The 17502-nt window shown below is 49.2% G+C and overlaps 1 protein-coding gene across 2 annotated transcripts; it reads left to right on the plus strand.

Annotated features, from left to right (window-relative positions):
* Positions 1-840: 840 nt before the first annotated feature.
* On the plus strand, positions 841-15504 carry edrf1 (erythroid differentiation regulatory factor 1). Of its 2 annotated transcripts, none has more exons than XM_036546693.1 (25): positions 841-1065; positions 1833-2041; positions 2268-2334; positions 2828-2953; positions 3065-3189; positions 3726-3882; positions 3967-4068; positions 4302-4423; positions 5021-5132; positions 5238-5385; positions 6203-6314; positions 6634-6745; positions 6903-7181; positions 7671-7742; positions 7937-8087; positions 8615-8806; positions 10029-10229; positions 10766-10984; positions 11192-11418; positions 11648-11806; positions 12002-12151; positions 12900-13053; positions 13323-13438; positions 13537-13703; positions 15310-15504. In XM_036546693.1, exons 1-25 carry the CDS (start codon positions 973-975, stop codon positions 15470-15472), a joined length of 3735 nt encoding a protein of 1244 aa, XP_036402586.1. In that variant the 5' UTR covers positions 841-972; the 3' UTR covers positions 15473-15504. The 2 variants fall into 2 exon arrangements, with proteins under 2 accessions (XP_036402586.1, XP_036402588.1); XM_036546695.1 differs by having other exon boundaries at positions 841-1059.
* Positions 15505-17502: the final 1998 nt, after the last annotated feature.

Consider the following 17502-nt stretch of genomic DNA (forward strand, 5'->3'; position numbering starts at 1 on the left):
TTATGAAAACGAACTTAAGTCCAGATGTACTGTTTTAAAAATAGAATTAGCAATAAATGCCAAATTATTGACTGATATAAATGATTATAGTAATCTTGTATTTCTTTCACAAGATGAAAAATCAGCTGTAGCATGAATTAAATGACAATTACTATAGCAACAATGTATTAAACATTACGGTTTAAGAAAGGTATAATATGTTTTATATGAAGCTGATTTGGATTGACACTGGGTGATAGAAATAAAACAACAATGTCATAATAATAATAATGATAAAAATAATAATAGATTAATGTTACAAGTACAGTTGTTGTATTTTTAGTTATTTCTATTATTAGTTAGTTAGTTCTATTATTAAATTACAGTACAACCAGCCATTATTAACGCTTTTGAAACTTTTTTTCAGTCAGATGCATACCCGAACTCCTGCCCTTTTTCTCGAAAACTCTAGACATTGTCACCCAAATATACAGATCTAGGGTCAGTTTACCCACATGTAATCCAACCCCTAACTTAGCGCACGGTATTCGTAAACTGATCTGAGGTCACCGGCTGCCTGCTGTCCGCTTTCTCGAACACAGGAAGCAGACGCGAGAGCGACGCTTTGCGTTTCCGGGTCAGGGGTCACGGCTGGACTGTGCAAATGTGACTGCAGCTCCCGCAGCTTGGAGTCTGCCACTGCAGATCAGCCAGGCAGCCTGACTCTTCAAGCGTTAGTGCACTTTTACATTCAAATTAACTTTGTTTATCTGACGTAATCCGAAGACAGTTCTCCAAATTTAATCAGTAAACAAATACATAATGTGATCTCTAGTCCTCGTTTCCGTGGCTAGTCTGGCTACCTAGCGTTTGGAGTGATACAGTTTGCAAGTGCTGGCTTGCTAGCTATATAGCCAGCTAGCTCCGCCGCTGGAAACTCAGCGGTCAGTGAGCTAACCTAAACTAGCATACCTGCTGCAGGTCTCCGAAAAGATGAGCACCGAGGAGGAAAACAGGACTCCCGTCTCTCCTGTTAATGGGAAGGAAGATGCGGCTGACAGTGGAGAGGAAAGCAGACCGGTACAGGCACGTTTATAATGAGAATAAGGCTAGCTGGCTAATCAACGCTAAAGCATCTGTTAATAGTGCTGACAGCTGTATTAATCAATGTTTTTAGCGAGGTAACAGTCAGCAGTATCTAGCAGGAAAGCCAGTGAGATAACTTCAACCTGTTACTTAGCTATTGTTTATTGTTTATGAATAAGTGTCATTAGGTTACTAGAATTAGCTAGAATGTTCTTAGTACAGCGCCAGAGTTGACAGCATTGTCTACGAGCCAGCGTTAGCAAACACAGATGAACTGGCTAAATACAGATGTATTTTCCTGGTCAAGTGCAAAGTTTAAAACTACACGTTCAGTTTGTCTATGGCTACACTGTAGTATGTGTGATATGCTTTATACAGGGTATGACTAGCCCCCTTTAAGTTAGCCAGCTGGCTAACTGCTTACTACCACAGTGTAGCATGGGTTTATCTAGCTAGCTAAGACAGATAAAACGCCACGTTTGCACTGTTTGGTAGTGTTATGGATAGTGTCGTATGCATGCGGAATTTCGGTGGCATTCCTTCACGGAAAACGGAATACAATGAACATCTTAGTATATGCTGTTCCTTGTGATTACTATTGGAGGGGTAAATTACACCATCTTGCTTTGGGTTCCATGCACTGGCCTTCTGTATTCCAGTAGCGGTGAATGAAAAGCAAAGAACGTGATTGCCAATACGTTGGTTTTGCACAGGAGTGTGTGTGTGTGTTATTAAATGTACGCTCTTTGTTTTGATATGTCTTGTAGGAGGCAGTGATATGTCTTAGCAGCAATGAGATCAAGAGTCGGGCGGTGGTGAAGTATTCCGCTGCCCCACCGCCCGCCACCTACGCCCTGCTGCAGGAGAAGACGGACCTGAAATTGCCCCCCGCCAACTGGCTCCGAGAGAGCACCCAGCTGGGAGCCGCTGGCACCACCGTCCTGGGCTCCAGCAGCAAGAACAAGCCCTTCTCCAGGTCAGCCTCCTGCCCACACTACGAACTTGCAGGAGTCAAATGTCAAAATGGAGTCAAATTCACACCTTACCTTCCTTACACATTACCTTAAGTAAGGAAATGTTTTGGTAATGTTTTCAGTATGCTACAAAAATTCATGTTTTGTAGGCACTATAAGGAAGGTCTCTTGCTCTTTAAACCTATTCAGGTTTCATTCTGTAACTGTTGTGTAAATGTTGTTCTGCAGTTTTGGAATGGCGTATGATTTCATCGACTCCATTGGGAACGATGTGGATGTTGTTTCTGACTCAGAGGTAGGTGTGCGTCCCACATGAACTCGGACGGGGAAATCAGGATCTATTATTGGATTAAACTGCAAAACTAATGCATTTGTTATTTCCCAGTTTACAATTTGGTAGGTTTCCAAATGAATTACGCAGCTGTCTCAAGGGTAGAGAACTTTCTGTTTTCAATATTTACTTGGTCTGACATTTGAAGGTTATCTTTCCCCCCTCTAGTATATTAGAAAGGAATTTGTACTTCATTTCAGACTCCCTGCAACAAGGCAGTGTTTTTTTTACAATCTCAGCATGAACCCATGGAGCCACACAGGGATGTCCAATCCCAGCATGCATTGGGGGAGAGAGACTGTGAAATGTAGATTAGCTTGTTCTACTGCTCTGATAGGAAAATGGTTTATTGTTGTTGATTATTCTTTAGGAAGGGTGATGAACAACATGTATTTATGCAGTTGAAATAGACATAAGGTTTATGTTGTAACATGACATTGTACTGGTCTTCTTTCAGAACATCAAGAAGCTGCTGAAGATTCCGTACAGTAAGTCTCATGTAAGCATGGCTGTGCACCGAGTTGGGCGGACTCTCCTCTTGGATGAGCTGGACATCCAGGAGCTCTTCATGCGATCATCCCAGGTAAATGACGTTGCATGAGTTCAGTTACATGTACTTCCAAATAAGTAAAAACATCTGTTTTATTACATTTATAAGGGTATTATTTTTCCTCCTTTGCATGATCACCTACAGACCGGAGACTGGACCTGGCTGAAGGAGTTTTACCAGAGGCTGGTAGATCAAAAATGGCAAAGAAAAAAGAAGAGCAAAGAACACTGGTACCAAAAAGCAATTCTGTCAAAGTTCCTCTACTACAGGTGAGAGGCTGTTATACAGGTGAGGTCACCGACCTTAAATGAATCTGGAAGTCTGTACTCTGCTGTGCATGCCTGATACGTCTGCCTCCTTATGGCACATGGTGTATTTCCCAAGATGCCTTTCAGCAAGGGCAGAAGAGTCACTGAATATTCCACAATGTAGGTAAATTACTACGTACCGTGAGCAGGTGACACACTATCTAAAAAACCAACCAAGTGTTTCACAAATCCAGTATTAATCATGTTATTAGCTATTGCTATCTGTAATCCACACATAGTCTTGAATGACTACACATGCAGTGAATGACTTGCTCTTGATCAGATGTGATTAGATGTGGGTACACACATGCCAAAGGTACCCCGAGCATATGTACTTTACCTGCCAATCCTACAGCTCAAAGCATCATATAAGCTGCAGAACTCAACAGGCTGTGTGTCCATGTGTGTAGATGTTGTATGTATTAGGTGCGTTTTGCACGTTAGCATGGCAGGGCTTCTCTGATTGGGCTGGATCATAAGCGCATGTGCCGTTGCAGTATTAACGGTGACGGGTCAGCGGCTCCTGTCCCGTCAGACTCGGACCGGCCCGACGAGGGAGAGGGGGGGTGCGGGGCGGAGGAGTTTGGCCCCTCGTGGCCCGCCACCTTCAGCGGCACGGCGTCCGATTCGGAGGAGTCTGCCACCCCTAAGGAGGTAGGCCACTGTCCGCACCTCGCTTTCTGCCACGGTGATGAGAAGGGCACAGTGCCAGCCAGTAACTCCTCTGTGTCCTTCCAGGAGGGGGTTCCCGTGGAAACCCAGTACGCCCTCGGGCACGTGGCCTCAGTCCCCAAAGAACAGAACCTTCCCACGCTTTTTGATGAAGGGGAGAACAGCCAGGTAAGCCTCTGTCCCAGCACTTTTCTAACCGGTCAGTGATATTCCTGTCTGAAGCAGAGCGGAGCTTAATTCTCTTCATTCCCTGACAAATGAAGGTCTGTTGGTGGATGCTGAGTTCTGTCCCCCACAGCACTGTCCCACTGCATTTGTTTAATGTGCTGGGCTCCTGGAGAGTAGCAGTGTTTTCCCTCTGCCTGGAGAGACCGCAATTGTGTCATTTTCCAATCTGAAAGGGGCTGAGAAACGACTTTGCGAGAAACATCCTGTGGACGTTTGAAGACATCCACATGCTGGTGGGGTCCAACATGCCCATCTTCGGAGGAGGGCGGTACCCCGCCGTGAGTCTGCGGCTCAGGTGAGGACTGCGCGTCATACAGCAGCTGTGCCTCAGGTGCAGGAGTGATGAAGCAGTGATGGAGGAATCGATCCTCTCAGCAGGGAACTAAGAGTCAATACCTGTCTGTTTATTAAGGAGAACATCCACAGTATTTGATCAGAGACATATTGTCTGGTGTTCTGTCTTTTTAGAGGTAAATTGATGTGTGAGTAATTTTAGCAATTTGTTATGGAAGTTATGTTTCACAGCGGTGCACTCAGCACCACTGAGTTATTGATCTAACATATTACACCTGCGCTTTGGTGCCTCCACACGCAATAACTTCTTCAGCGTTATCACTCATGGACAAATACAGTAACTGCGTTAATCGAATCTCTTTCTTCATTGAAAAAATATTGTATTTTTACATTGAAATTGTCAGCAGAAAGTTTTAGACATCCATGTTGTGGGGTTTCTGATCTCTTGTGTTTGTGGAGGGTTGCATTTAGAGATCATCTGCCCTTTGTTTTTGTGTGTTTATGTGTTTAGCCAACAAATGCTTTCCTGCTGTTCCCATGCCTGTGTTATCTAATATGTCCTTCTCTCTCTCCCTCTCTCTCCCTCTCTCTCTCTCAGGGATAATAATAAACCCATCAACATTCTGACGGGTATTGATTACTGGCTGGACAATCTGATGTGCAACGTGCCGGAGCTTGTCATGTGCTTTCATGTTAACGGCATTGTGCAGGTATTTTTCCACCTTTCTATCGCCGGCTGTTACACACGTGACAGCTTCTCTCTGACGAGACAAGCATGTTCAACCAGTTGTGTCTTTGTGTCTGTCTGTCAACAGAAGTACGAGATGATAAAAACAGAGGACATCCCAGATCTGGAGAACTCCACCTTCTCCACCAGGGTTGTGAAGGACATCGCTCAGAACATCCTGTCCTTCCTCAAGTCCAACTGCACCAAAGAGGGCCATACCTACTGGCTCTTTAAAGGTGAGCCACGGGCTCAGCAGAAACATCAGGGCTCGAACGAGCCATGAACATCCATCACAAACATTTTTAATCACTGAAAAGTGGTTAAATATCCTTCTGTCCTTGAAAAGTCATGAAAAATTGCAGTCCATTGTAACATTTTCTTTTACCGGGACCAAAACCTGATATTTTCTACTCACTGTCATGGTGTCATCTGTAAGTTTGTGTCTGCAGGAACACTAAAGTAAATGTGTCTCAAATGTTTTGAAATTTTTTTAAGTTGTAAATTTTTTACATTTAAATTTATACTGAAAGGTTGTGGAACATATAGATCTGGTTTGGGTTAGGACCCTGAAAATTGTAATTTGATAGGTCACCTGTAAAATAATTGGTATTCTTACCCCTGTCTTCCATTCCCTCTACAAATCAATCCCAGCATTCTAGAACCAAAGCACGTCCCGTGTTCCTGCCGCCTGAAGACAAAGTCTGCACAGGTCACTGATTTCTAAATAATTTGGATAGCTGATAGCCAGTGCTGTGTACTGCTCTCAGCCCATCCAGATAGTGCAGGAGTCATTGAGTCCATCGAGGCTTAGTTGAGGATGTGCTTTGGTTCCAAAAGGCTTGGTCTGAGTCTCAGAAAAGGGAAAGGGGAAAAAAGAGCTCAGTTTTTGAGTTCCCTTTGGCCACCTGCCTTCTTAAAGCCCTGCTGGTTGTACAGAAGTGTCTGTTGGTACATTAGCTGTATGGTCTTGTGCGAGAGCATCAGTCCCTTGGTTCTGCCGTTAGACCTGTGCTGGGCCGCTAACTCTCACGCTCCCCTGACTGCTCTCTCCAGCCAGCGGCAGCGACATCGTGAAGCTGTATGACCTCACCACTCTGTGTGAGGAGGCTGCGGAGGAGAAGTGTCAGAACCCTTTCACGCTGCCTGTGGCCGTGCTGCTCTACAAGTACGTACAACACACACCCTTTCCCCACGTGTCACTGCGCTGCGTTCGCAATGGCACCGACTGACCACCAGGTGGCACTGAAGTATGGGTCTGAACCTGTGGAGAAGAAAGGGTTTAATTTTGGGTAGGGCAGTGCGCTACTGCTGTCCTTAGCAGCCACAGCTTCTGTGTGCCTTCCTGGCTGTTAATGAGTGACTGGCTGTCTCAGTTCTGCATGCAGCTACAGTGGTTATAATCTAGCCCTGTAATGGTCCTACTGCTGATGAGTGTTTGTAATCATACATAAGGTCAGGGCTGAGCTTCAGGCGCTGCTTTTCAGGGTGGCCAGCAACATGATGATGAAAAAAAGCCAGAACAGGAAGCATTATGGGACCATCAGAACACTGCTGCTGAACTGCATCAAACTGCTGGACCAGGAGAGACATCCTCAGGTAAACGGCATCACTGCGCGCTTTACTGAGAGATAACACAGACCTGCAGTCAGGCGGAGCGACTTCAGTCAGGCACACTGTTCAGGAGTGCTGCTGATTCCCCTGCTGATTGGCCCGTTTCCCAGGCCCACTCATGTGATTGGCTGCTTGTCTCTAGATCATTGCCTCTGCGCACTACATGCTGTCGGAGCTGTTCCAGCTGGACGACACCCCGGACGAGGCCGGGGGGGACTCGCTGCGGGGTGGCGGCTCCGAGGACAGCTACAGCGAGGAAGAGGAGGAGGAGGAAGAGGAGGAGCTTCCGGAGGACAGCGATGAGAACGGCTCCTACAGCACCGGCTCCGACCCGCCTGATGACAGCAAAGCCATCGCCGTCATCAAGTCTGTGGGGGAGCTGTCAGTCCCCGAGAAATACAAATCCACACACCAGATCAGAGTAAGTGTCTGCCCTGCGCTGTGTCCCGCTGGCCTGGGGCAGCAGAGCTGTCTCTGGAGCCCTCCACAGGCCAAACACAAGGAGTAACTACACGGACCTACGAGGAACTAAGAAATGTTTTAAACTGCATCAGTGAGTGATGCGCTTAGCAGAAACTCTTACCCAGGACAGACATGCTTTCAGTGGCTCCCAAACTGGGGGTGAGGACACTCACTGGCAGTGTCACAGCAGGGATTAGAGTCCAGTAATTTTCTTAGTGCACCACACACTGCTCAGTGTGCAGATGTCAACCACTGTGTGTATGGATTTGCATTAGTTATCTGCTGTGTATATGAATTTTCAGCAGTTATATTTATGTATGCTGATGCTCCGTAATGATCTTTCCTGTTGTATGAATCGCCTCTGTCACAGCATTTGTCCTGTAGATACTCGGGAAATCTAAGTAATGAAATGCTGAAAATGAAATGCTCGTAAATGTCCTCTCTGCAGCCCAGCTGCGCGTTTCCTGTTTCCCACGACAAGGAGGAGCGCTGTCGCCACGTGCTGAGCTGCGTGCTGAAGGTGAGTGTGTCACCGAGCCGACCTGCAGCGTGTTACCGAGCCGACCTGCAGCGTGTTACCGAGCTGACCTGCAGTGCGTTACCGAGCCGACCTGCAGCATGTTACCGAGCTGACCTGCAGCGCTGACCTGCAGCGTGTTACCGAGCTGACCTATGAGTCAGTGTTTGAGTGCTGACTGCTGATTGGCTCCTCAGGGCCTGAAAGCTGTGGATGGCAGCATTAAGAAGGAGAGCGACCTGCCTGCGGCCGACCCCAACACCCCCATCCCCCTGAAGTACGAGGAGGGCAGCCCCAGCGCTGCGCCTGGCGTGGTGGAGAAGGAGATCGCCCCCCTGCTGGACAGAGGTGGGTGGTGCGCTGTGCCACAGTTTGCTCATGATGCGTATCAGATTCAGATTCATTTCATTACCTCCAAGAGTAACTTTCTTCCTTATCTGTTACAATATCTGTTACTTAAACAACATAAGCAGAGAAGCAAACACCAGCACACACCAACCACTGAGAAACAGAAAGAAAAGTGGTGCACATACACTCTGCGTATACAGTCAGTTTACTCTCTTGACTGCTTCATGAGGAGTGGGATTGGTATTTGGAAGAAAGCTCTTCTTGAAATGGTCCTACTTTGGAAACTGTGACAGTGACAAGGGCTGCTTGATTGCATTTGTAATGATTCCTTTGGCATAATACTGATTGGTGAGCTGTGCAATGTTAGTTATGAGTAATACTCTATGACTCTGCAAAGGAAATATCAAAGAGTTTCTCACCATTAATGAAAGGCTAAACCACATAAAGAAATAACCCATATTGCAGTGGGTCAGAATGGAAATGCTTCATGAGATGGTTCTCTCTCTCCTCCCCCCGTGTCTGCGCAGTGGGCCCCGGGCAGGAGGCCTTTAAGCACCCGACCCGCTCGGGGATGATTCCCGGCTCCTGGCAGCACAGGATGAAGCTGCAGCTCTTCCTGAAGGCCTCCAAGGCGTACTACGTCCTGTCCGACGCCGCCACCAACCTGCTGAAGTACGGCCGTGCCCTGCGCTACATCAAGCTGGCCCTGCAGTGCCACGGTCAGTCTGCGCTGTGCGCTGTGAGCTGTGCGCTGTGAGCTGTGCGCTGTGAGCTGTGCGCTGTGAGCTGTGCGCTGTGCGCCGTGGGCTGTGCAGTGTGAGCTGTGTGTGATGTACAGTGTTAGCACAGGCTGTGTGTGTGATGTACAGTGTTAGCACAGGCTGTGTGTGTGATGTACGGTGTTAGCACAGGCTGTGTGAGGTACGGTGTTAGCACAGGGTGTGTGAGGTACGGTGTTAGCGCAGGCTGTGTGTGTGATGTACGTGTTAGCACAGGCTGTGTGATGTACGGTGTTAGCACAGGCTGTATGAGGTACGGTGTTAGCACAGGCTGTGTGTGTGATGTACAGTGTTAGCACAGGCTGTGTGTGTGATGTACGGTGTTAGCACAGGCTGTGTGTGTGATGTACGTGTTAGCACAGGCTGTGTGTGTGATGTACGGTGTTAGCACAGGCTGTGTGTGTGATGTACGTGTTAGCACAGGCTGTGTGTGTGATGTACGTGTTAGCACAGGCTGTGTGTGTGATGTACGTGTTAGCACAGGCTGTGTGTGTGATGTACGGTGTTAGCACAGGCTGTGTGTGTGATGTACGTGTTAGCACAGGCTGTGTGTGTGATGTATGGTGTTAGCACAGGCTGTGTGTGTGATGTACGTGTTAGCACAGGCTGTGTGTGTGATGTACGGTGTTAGCACAGGCTGTGTGAGGTACGGTGTTAGCACAGGGTGTGTGAGGTACGGTGTTAGCACAGGCTGTGTGTGTGATGTACGGTGTTAGCACAGGCTGTGTGTGTGATGTACGGTGTTAGCACAGGCTGTGTGTGTGATGTACAGTGTTAGCACAGGCTGTGTGTGTGCTGTGAGCTGTGCGGTGTGAGCTGTGCGCTGTGGGCCGTGGGCTGTGCAGTGTGAGCTGTGTGTGATGTACGGTGTTAGCACAGGCTGTGTGATGTACGGTGTTAGCACAGGCTGTATGAGGTACGGTGTTAGCACAGGCTGTATGAGGTACGGTGTTAGCACAGGCTGTATGAGGTACGGTGTTAGCACAGGCTGTGTGATGTACGGTGTTAGCACAGGCTGTATGAGGTACGGTGTTAGCACAGGCTGTATGAGGTACGGTGTTAGCACAGGCTGTGTGAGGTACGGTGTTAGCGCAGGCTGTGTGAGGTACGGTGTTAGCTGTGTGGCTGTCTTCATTGACGCTGCTGCTCCCCCTGTCGGCAGACGCATATTGCTCTGTGAGCACCAGCCTGCACCCCGAGGTGCTGCTCTTCCACAGCCAGTGCCTGTCTCTCTGCGGGGACATCCAGCTCATGCTGGCCCAGAACGCCAGCAACCGCGCCGCCTACCTGGAGGAGTACAGCTACCAGACCAAGGAGGACCAGGAGATCCTGCACAGCCTCCACCGAGAGTGCAGCTGCCAGGGTGAGAGAGGCCGCCCCGGAGCCGTGTCGGAGCGGTGCTCCAAACCACGCGGGATAGCGCTCAAATGCCCCTTTCAAACAGGAAACTGTTACTTAAAGTGGATATTTGGAAAGTATTCACACCCCCTCACTTTTTGCACACTTTATTGTGTTACAGACTTAATCTAAAATGGATTAAATGTATTCTTTTGGCTGTCAATCAACACACAATAACCCATAATGACAAAGCAAAAACATTTTTTAGAATTTTTTGCAAATGTATTAAAAATTCAGAAGGGGGGTGAAGCCACTTTCTGAAGCCACTGTAAGTATTCAGGTGTTTGAGATAATAGTCCTCACTCTGTTTAATTGAAGTAAACTACATTAAAAGGGAAAGAGTTTTAGACACTTTTTCTTGAACTTTAGACTATTAATATGCCAAGGAAAGTATAGTCATTATTTTCCACTAAGATTACAGTTTTATCTCCACATCATCATGGAAATGCAGTCAGATTTGTGATCATATGCTTAGCTGTGCCCTCTGTCCTGCCTCCCCAGCCTTTAACCTGGTGACTGACCTGGCCATGGACCCGGAGTACCAGCTGTTTGTGAGCTGTAAGTGCTACGAGGCGGGGTACGAGCTGCTCACCTCGGACGACCTGAGGAAGCACGGCTCCGAGCAGCTCCGCCAGCTGCAGAAGAGACTGGGCAACATCCGCAACGAGATGGGCGTGTTCTACATGAACCAGGCCGCCGCCATGCAGACGGAGAAGGAAGGTAGGCGGAGTCCCGGAGCCAAGCCCCGCCCAGCCCCGCTGTCCGTCACCACCCCTCCCTGCCATACTGCAGTGACTCCATCACCACCACCTCTCTGTCTCTTTCTCTCTCACTCCCTCTCCTTCTTTCTCTCTCTCTCTCTCTCTCACACCCCCCTCTCCCCCCTCCCTCTCTGTGTCTCTCTCACCCCTCCCCGTCTCTCTGCAGCGAAGAGGTCGGTGTCCGTGGCGGAGCAGGAGATGTGGAAGAAGAGCTTCTCCTGCTTTGAGAAGGGCATGAAGGATTTCGAGGCCATCGGGGACGAGACCAACACGGCTCTGCTCCTGTGCAACACCGGCCGGCTGATGCGCATCTGCGCGCAGGCGCACTGCGCAGTCTCCGCAGACCTCAGCAGGGGCGAGTTCTCACCAGAGGAGGCGCTCTACTACAACAAGGTACCGACGCCACACTACCTGCCTGACGCCCTCGAGTGCGTGTGTGTGTGTGTGTGTGTGTGTGTGTGTGTGTGTGTGTGTCCTGGCTAAATGAGTGTTAAATAAATAAAACCTTGATACCATAAAAATAATCCAAACACAAAATGCTCCTTAGTCTGAAACTTACTAAACATTTGCATATGCTTTGAACTCATTCACATGAGACACGTTTTCTGTGCGCTTCCTGCAGGCGATCGATTACTACCTGAGGGCGATGAAGTGCCTGGGTACGAGAGAGAGGCACACGGCCGTCTGGGACTCGGTCAACTGGGAGCTGTCCACCACCTACTTCACCCTGGCCACACTGCAGCAGGACTATGCCCCGCTGTCCAGGAAGGCCCAGGAGCAGGTGAGGAAACATCTCCGCTTCCTGTGTCCGCTTCCTCTGAGAGTGTGTGTTTAACTCTCAGTGCAGTGTAGGTGTAGAGTGGACCCCACCAGCCCGCACCCTGGGGGATGGTGTACCTGCCCTCCCAGTGTGGATGTGCTGGGATGCTCAGCGTTGCTTGGTAACCTGATGAAGGATGTGTTTCCTGTGATTCAGATCGAAAGGGAAGTGACAGACGCCATGATGAAGTCTCTGAAGTACTGCGACCTGCAGACGGAGTCGGCACGGCAACCGCTGTACCAGTACAGAGCCGCCACCATACACCACCGGCTGGCCTCCATGTACCACAGCTGCTTCCGGAACCAGGTGCGCACCCCTGAGACCCCGCCCCAATCTCACACCTGTCTGGCAGGAGGGGAGGGCACAGTATGGGGAGAGTCTGACAGCTGCACCTCAGCCTGACTCAGCAGTGTGTGCAGGGATATGGTTAAATGTTTTTTATCATTAAAACTGATGTAGTGCTTGGTCCTCGGTCAGGGCTGCTTGAGTGAAGTGTGTGAGTTTGCAGCTGCAGGTGCATGCGCAGGTGGCGGTGTGTGATGTAATGCTTGGTCCTCGGTCAGGGCTGCTTGAGTGAAGTGTGTGAGTTTGCAGCAGCGGGTGCATGCGCGGGTGGCGGTGTGTGATGTAGTGCTTGGTGCTTGGTCCTTGGTCAGGGCTGGTGAGTTTGCAGCTGCAGGTGCATGCGCGGGTGGCGGTGTGTGATGTAGTGCTTGGTGCTTGGTCCTCGGTCAGGGCTGGTGAGTTTGCAGCTGCGGGTGCATGCGCGGGTGGCGGTGTGTGATGTAGTGCTTTGTGCTTGGTCCTTGGTCAGGGCTGGTGAGTTTGCAGCTGCAGGTGCATGCGCGGGTGGCGGTGTGTGATGTAGTGCTTGGTGCTTGGTCCTCGGTCAGGGCTGCTTGAGTGAAGTGTGTGAGTTTGCAGCAGCAGGTGCATGCGCGGGTGGCGGTGTGTGATGTACTGCTTGGTGCTTGGTCCTCGGTCAGGGCTGGTGAGTTTGCAGCTGCGGGTGCATGCGCGGGTGGCGGTGTGTAAACTGCGCTGCGTTCCGCAGGTGGGGGACGAGCAGCTGAGGAAGCAGCACCGCAGCCTGGCGGAGCTGCACTACAGCAAGGCGGTGCGTCTGTTCCTCAGCCTGAAGGACACGCCCTGCGAGCTGCTGCGCGCTCAGCTGGAGAGGGTGGCCTTCGCCGAGTTCCACATGTCAGGTCAGCACCCCCCCGCCCGCCCGGGACAAGGCTGCGACTCTCACCCTCCCCCGTATCCCACAATGCAGGGGCCTCCGTGTATCTGATTATTTTTTCTGTGTGTACATATATATATAATATCATTTATTCATGAGTGACAGGGCTTACTATGAATGTTTCCTAAAGGCTATATAATTATTAGAAATGTGCCTTGTGTACTTCTGACAGTGGAAAATGCAGAGCTGTTGGTGGCGGTGGTGTGTAGTTCCCCCTCTGCTGTGTGTGTGCAGGTCAGAGCAGCAACGCAGCCAAGCTGAAGACCCTGTCGGGGGCCCTGGAGATCATGACAGAGACGCGACACGCTTTCCAGCTGATACACAAAGAGCTGCTGGAGGAGCAGCGAGAGGTACGCAGCAGCGCCCCCCTGTGGCCCCAGCGAGCACTTACACTCAGGCAGCCCCCAGTGTCTGAGCGTGTGAATGTTTCTGTCTGTATCCACCACAGGCCGAATCCCCCGACGCCACAGAGCAGTCGGGCCCCCCCGATAGCGCCGCTTCCTCTGGGCTCAACACGCAGGAAGTGCTGAAGCTCGTGGGGGTGTTCGAGCCCAGCATTTCCTTCCTCCTGCTCCACCTGGTCAAGCTGATGACGGCCAGCAAGCGCAAGCCGAGGTGAGCAGGCCACTCGATGTTAGAGCGGGCCCATGGTGTGCACAGGGGTGTCACTTTGTGGCGCTGTTCTGATCGTCTGGCTTCATCTTCACCATCAATGCTCACCAGTTCTACCTGCATCCGTGTACACAGCTGCCTACTGACTGAAGCAGTTCAGAGGAACTCCACTGCTTGGTAGTACACAGGCAGCGCCCCACTTCACAGTCAGGCCTAGCTCGTTATCCACACTGTCCACCCCCTCAGGGCAGCTCATAATGGGCTGTTGGACCCGGTGTCACGTTCGCATGTTCGGTAGCTGTTAATCCTTCCCCCGCACTTCATCAGGCTGCTGTCACTGTCAGAACCGTGCATGCTGAGGGGTTGCGCTGGGCGGCCGCAGGACAGAGCGGGGTGTGTGTATGACGTGCGGAAGCTGCAGCCCTGTGTGTCTCCTGTACAGCTCTGCTCACAGCCTGTGCTCTGCCCGCCCCTCACGCCCGACGCCAGCGCAGCCCCGCAGCACACGAGTGCTAATTGCACTGAGTGCTGTGAATACAGCAGGGCTGATTAGATGATTCTCTTTAATGGCCTTATCGCTCGGTGCGGAGGGCCTGTGTTCTGCCACAGCTCTGATTGGCTGATTGGCTGTGATTAGCGCCATGCCTTCATATACTCCGAGCGGCGGTTTAATCGCCGCTTCCGGCACTTCGCTTGATGTGGGGGTTCTCTCTGTGCAAATGAAGCTGCTGAGATCCTCAGGGAGATGAAAGGAAAGTGCTGAGATCCTCAGGGAGATGAAAGGAAAGATCTTAATGGCAGAGATGACTGGAAGACGGTGGACTGCATGAAACGGAAGATACTTCTGATGCGGAAGATTCTGAAATGATATAGCCAGCATACGTCAAATGTTGATGTTGGTTCTGTGCTTCTAATGGAAGCTCCTAAACTACATCATTCATGCCACACCCACGCACACAAACACACACGCATGAAATCATACACACACACACACACACACACACACACACACACACACACACACACACTGTAATTTCCAAATAACTGGGTGTTTATTTTGCCTGTGCTTTTTGGGGCGGAGACTGTGTGCAGTGCCTCAGTCAGTTTTGCAACTGGAACCTGACCTGAAAAGTGGGAGGGGCTTTGGGCTCTGCAGGGGGCAGAGTCCTGTTCTCTGATTGGTCCTCCGTTTGGCACAGAGGTGTTGTGACGCTATCATTTATATTGTCTGAATCAGTGATTAGTTTGAGTTGATTAGCAGGCCTCAATCTGACTGAAGTTGCTCGTACTTGTTTCTGTGCTGCCTGTATCGAACACTGACATGATGTGATGGTGCACCTGGGGCAAAGCGTTAATGTGATGGTGGGGTTTTCATTATTGTGTGGATGGTGTATTTTAATTGTAAATCAAAGTATGTAGTAGTGGTAAGGGAATTGGGCTTGTAACCATGAGGTTTCAGGTTCAAGTCCCATCTGGAGAATGGCAGTTGAACCTTTTCTCAGCATACTTCACGTGAAATGCTTCAGCAGATATCGGTGTGGGAGTGAGCCTGGATCACTGTGATCACTCTCCAGCCTAAGACTGTGTGCTTCTGTCTGTACTGTAACAGTGTGAAGGAGGAGGAGGCAGTGAAGACCTACAAGCAAGTGTACTCCAGACTGCTGCGTGCTGATAAGACTGCCCCGCTGCTCCACCGGGTGGCACTGTTCCTGGAGCTGCTTGATCAGCTGGCAGTCCTGGTGGACAACTCTGACAACAGACCATCGTCGTAGCAGCATCTAGCCCCCCTCTCCACATGCACACACACTCACATACATACACACACACACACACACACACACACACACACACACACACACACACACACACACACACACACACACACACGTACATAACGAAGTCAATGTGAAGCCACCGGCCGTGCCTTACCTTCACTGAAGCTGTCCAGCTCAAGCTCTCTCTTTCTTACTCTGTTTTTACACTGGTTCATACGCTCGTAGAAGGTACCCTATGCACATTTTTATACACGGAGAGGTGAGGTGACATTACCCTCTGAGCCGTTGGTGAAGCTCAGCATTTAACAAAACACAAAGCGTGCGAATCCCAGCTTCTGCTGACTGCACCCTGATGAGCTGTGTCATTTCTTTATGGAAATATGGACAGGATCACTGCAAGGTTTTACTCTTATTGCTGCTGTTTATGGAAAAGCTTATGTTTTCAGAACTGATATAAATATACGATTTGTATTATAAATATTGTGCAATATCCAGGCAATGTTGACTGCAGCCTGTTCTGGAAGGGATGGTTTTCCCAGGTGGTGTTATTGTGGGTCAGGGTGGGTGCTCTGGCTCTCTGGCTCTGGAGTTGAAATAAAGGCTTGAATGATGTTTTTAATCTGTTAGATGTGTCATAATTTTATCATGATCTTAATTTTAGATGGATAATTGCGCACCTTTTCACTGTGCTAAGGGCGCTGAAGTTCAACCTCTCGTGAAGACGTTGTCCAGAAATGCACAGACATGCTAGATAATCTAGTTTTCACTGCCTTTTCACATACAATAAAACAATGCCAAACGTTATGGATTACAGAGGCACTTATTTTGAAGCTTTGTAAAGTGTCATCTGTCGGGACCTTTCTGAAAATGCCTGTATAGGTGATTAATATGGGTCACATGTTACTGTAATGCCCTGCAGAGGAACTAGGTCAGCACACACTAGTGCAACTCCTGATGTGCAGCCCAGATAATTTAGGCAGAGTGCCCCCTACTGGCCAATCTCTTCGTGACAAACACGGCTTCATATCTGCATTGACTTGAAAACACTTGAATATCATACTATGGATGGTTGTAAATTAATAAAAAAGAAAAATAGCTGTCATCTCCTGAGTTTATTTTCGGACACGAGGAGGAGTTCTCGGCAGCAGAGGCTAAGGAGACCAGCAGGCACAGAGGCAGCTGTCCTTACTGTGTCATCAGGTCCTGCTGCCGGGGGATTAACCCCGGTCTGCTCCCTGGAGGAGAGATGATTTGCCAGAGCATAAGAGGAGTTCAGTCACCGTTCTGGCAACCCTCCATCTTCCTCCGCCCCAGGTCTGAGCCTGTGTCTCGATCAGAATTTTTGGCTTCCTATTTGAACTGCATGGACATAACGTTGAGAGACGGGGTTATGTTCAGCTTCTCAGTGACTGAACAATGGCTTCTGTTGCAACAAGAAACCATGAAGTTCTGCTGCTCTCTCTTAGTGGAGCTAAACTCAGTCCTTCAGCAGCATCACCCTGAGTCCTGACTCCACAGACATAATTATTTTACCACATATGACTCTATAATAATAATAATAATTATTATTATTATTATTATCAGCATAATCATCAACTTCTTCTGTACTCTTGTAAAGTAAGTCCATGGCATTGAAATGACCAGTCCTAAGCCAAACTTTTCCCAGGTCTTCCACTCTAAAACAGCTGGAAGAAAGGGATTGTGTTAAGTAGTACTAATGCCCGGTCTCCACTGGTCAGATTAGACTGATTCTAGTCTGTCTGACAGATTGTGAGCGTCTCCACTGTCAGTAACACCTGTGCGATCCTGAGTGTAACACCGCGACCAGGACAGCTTTTATCTCCCAAACAAATCTGTCACAGAGCCGTGTAAATGTCCAGACATGGTCAACTAAATTCACATAAATTTCAGTTTGTACGTCTGTAAATCAAAATACACTACTGTCCATATCACCTTCCATTTTGACAATCAATATTAATTTAATACTGCATTTTTAACTGAAAATAATGGCAGAAGATAGAAACTAA

Source organism: Megalops cyprinoides, chromosome 15, assembly GCF_013368585.1.
Source record: "Megalops cyprinoides isolate fMegCyp1 chromosome 15, fMegCyp1.pri, whole genome shotgun sequence".
NCBI classification, from domain to species: Eukaryota; Metazoa; Chordata; class Actinopteri; order Elopiformes; family Megalopidae; genus Megalops; species Megalops cyprinoides.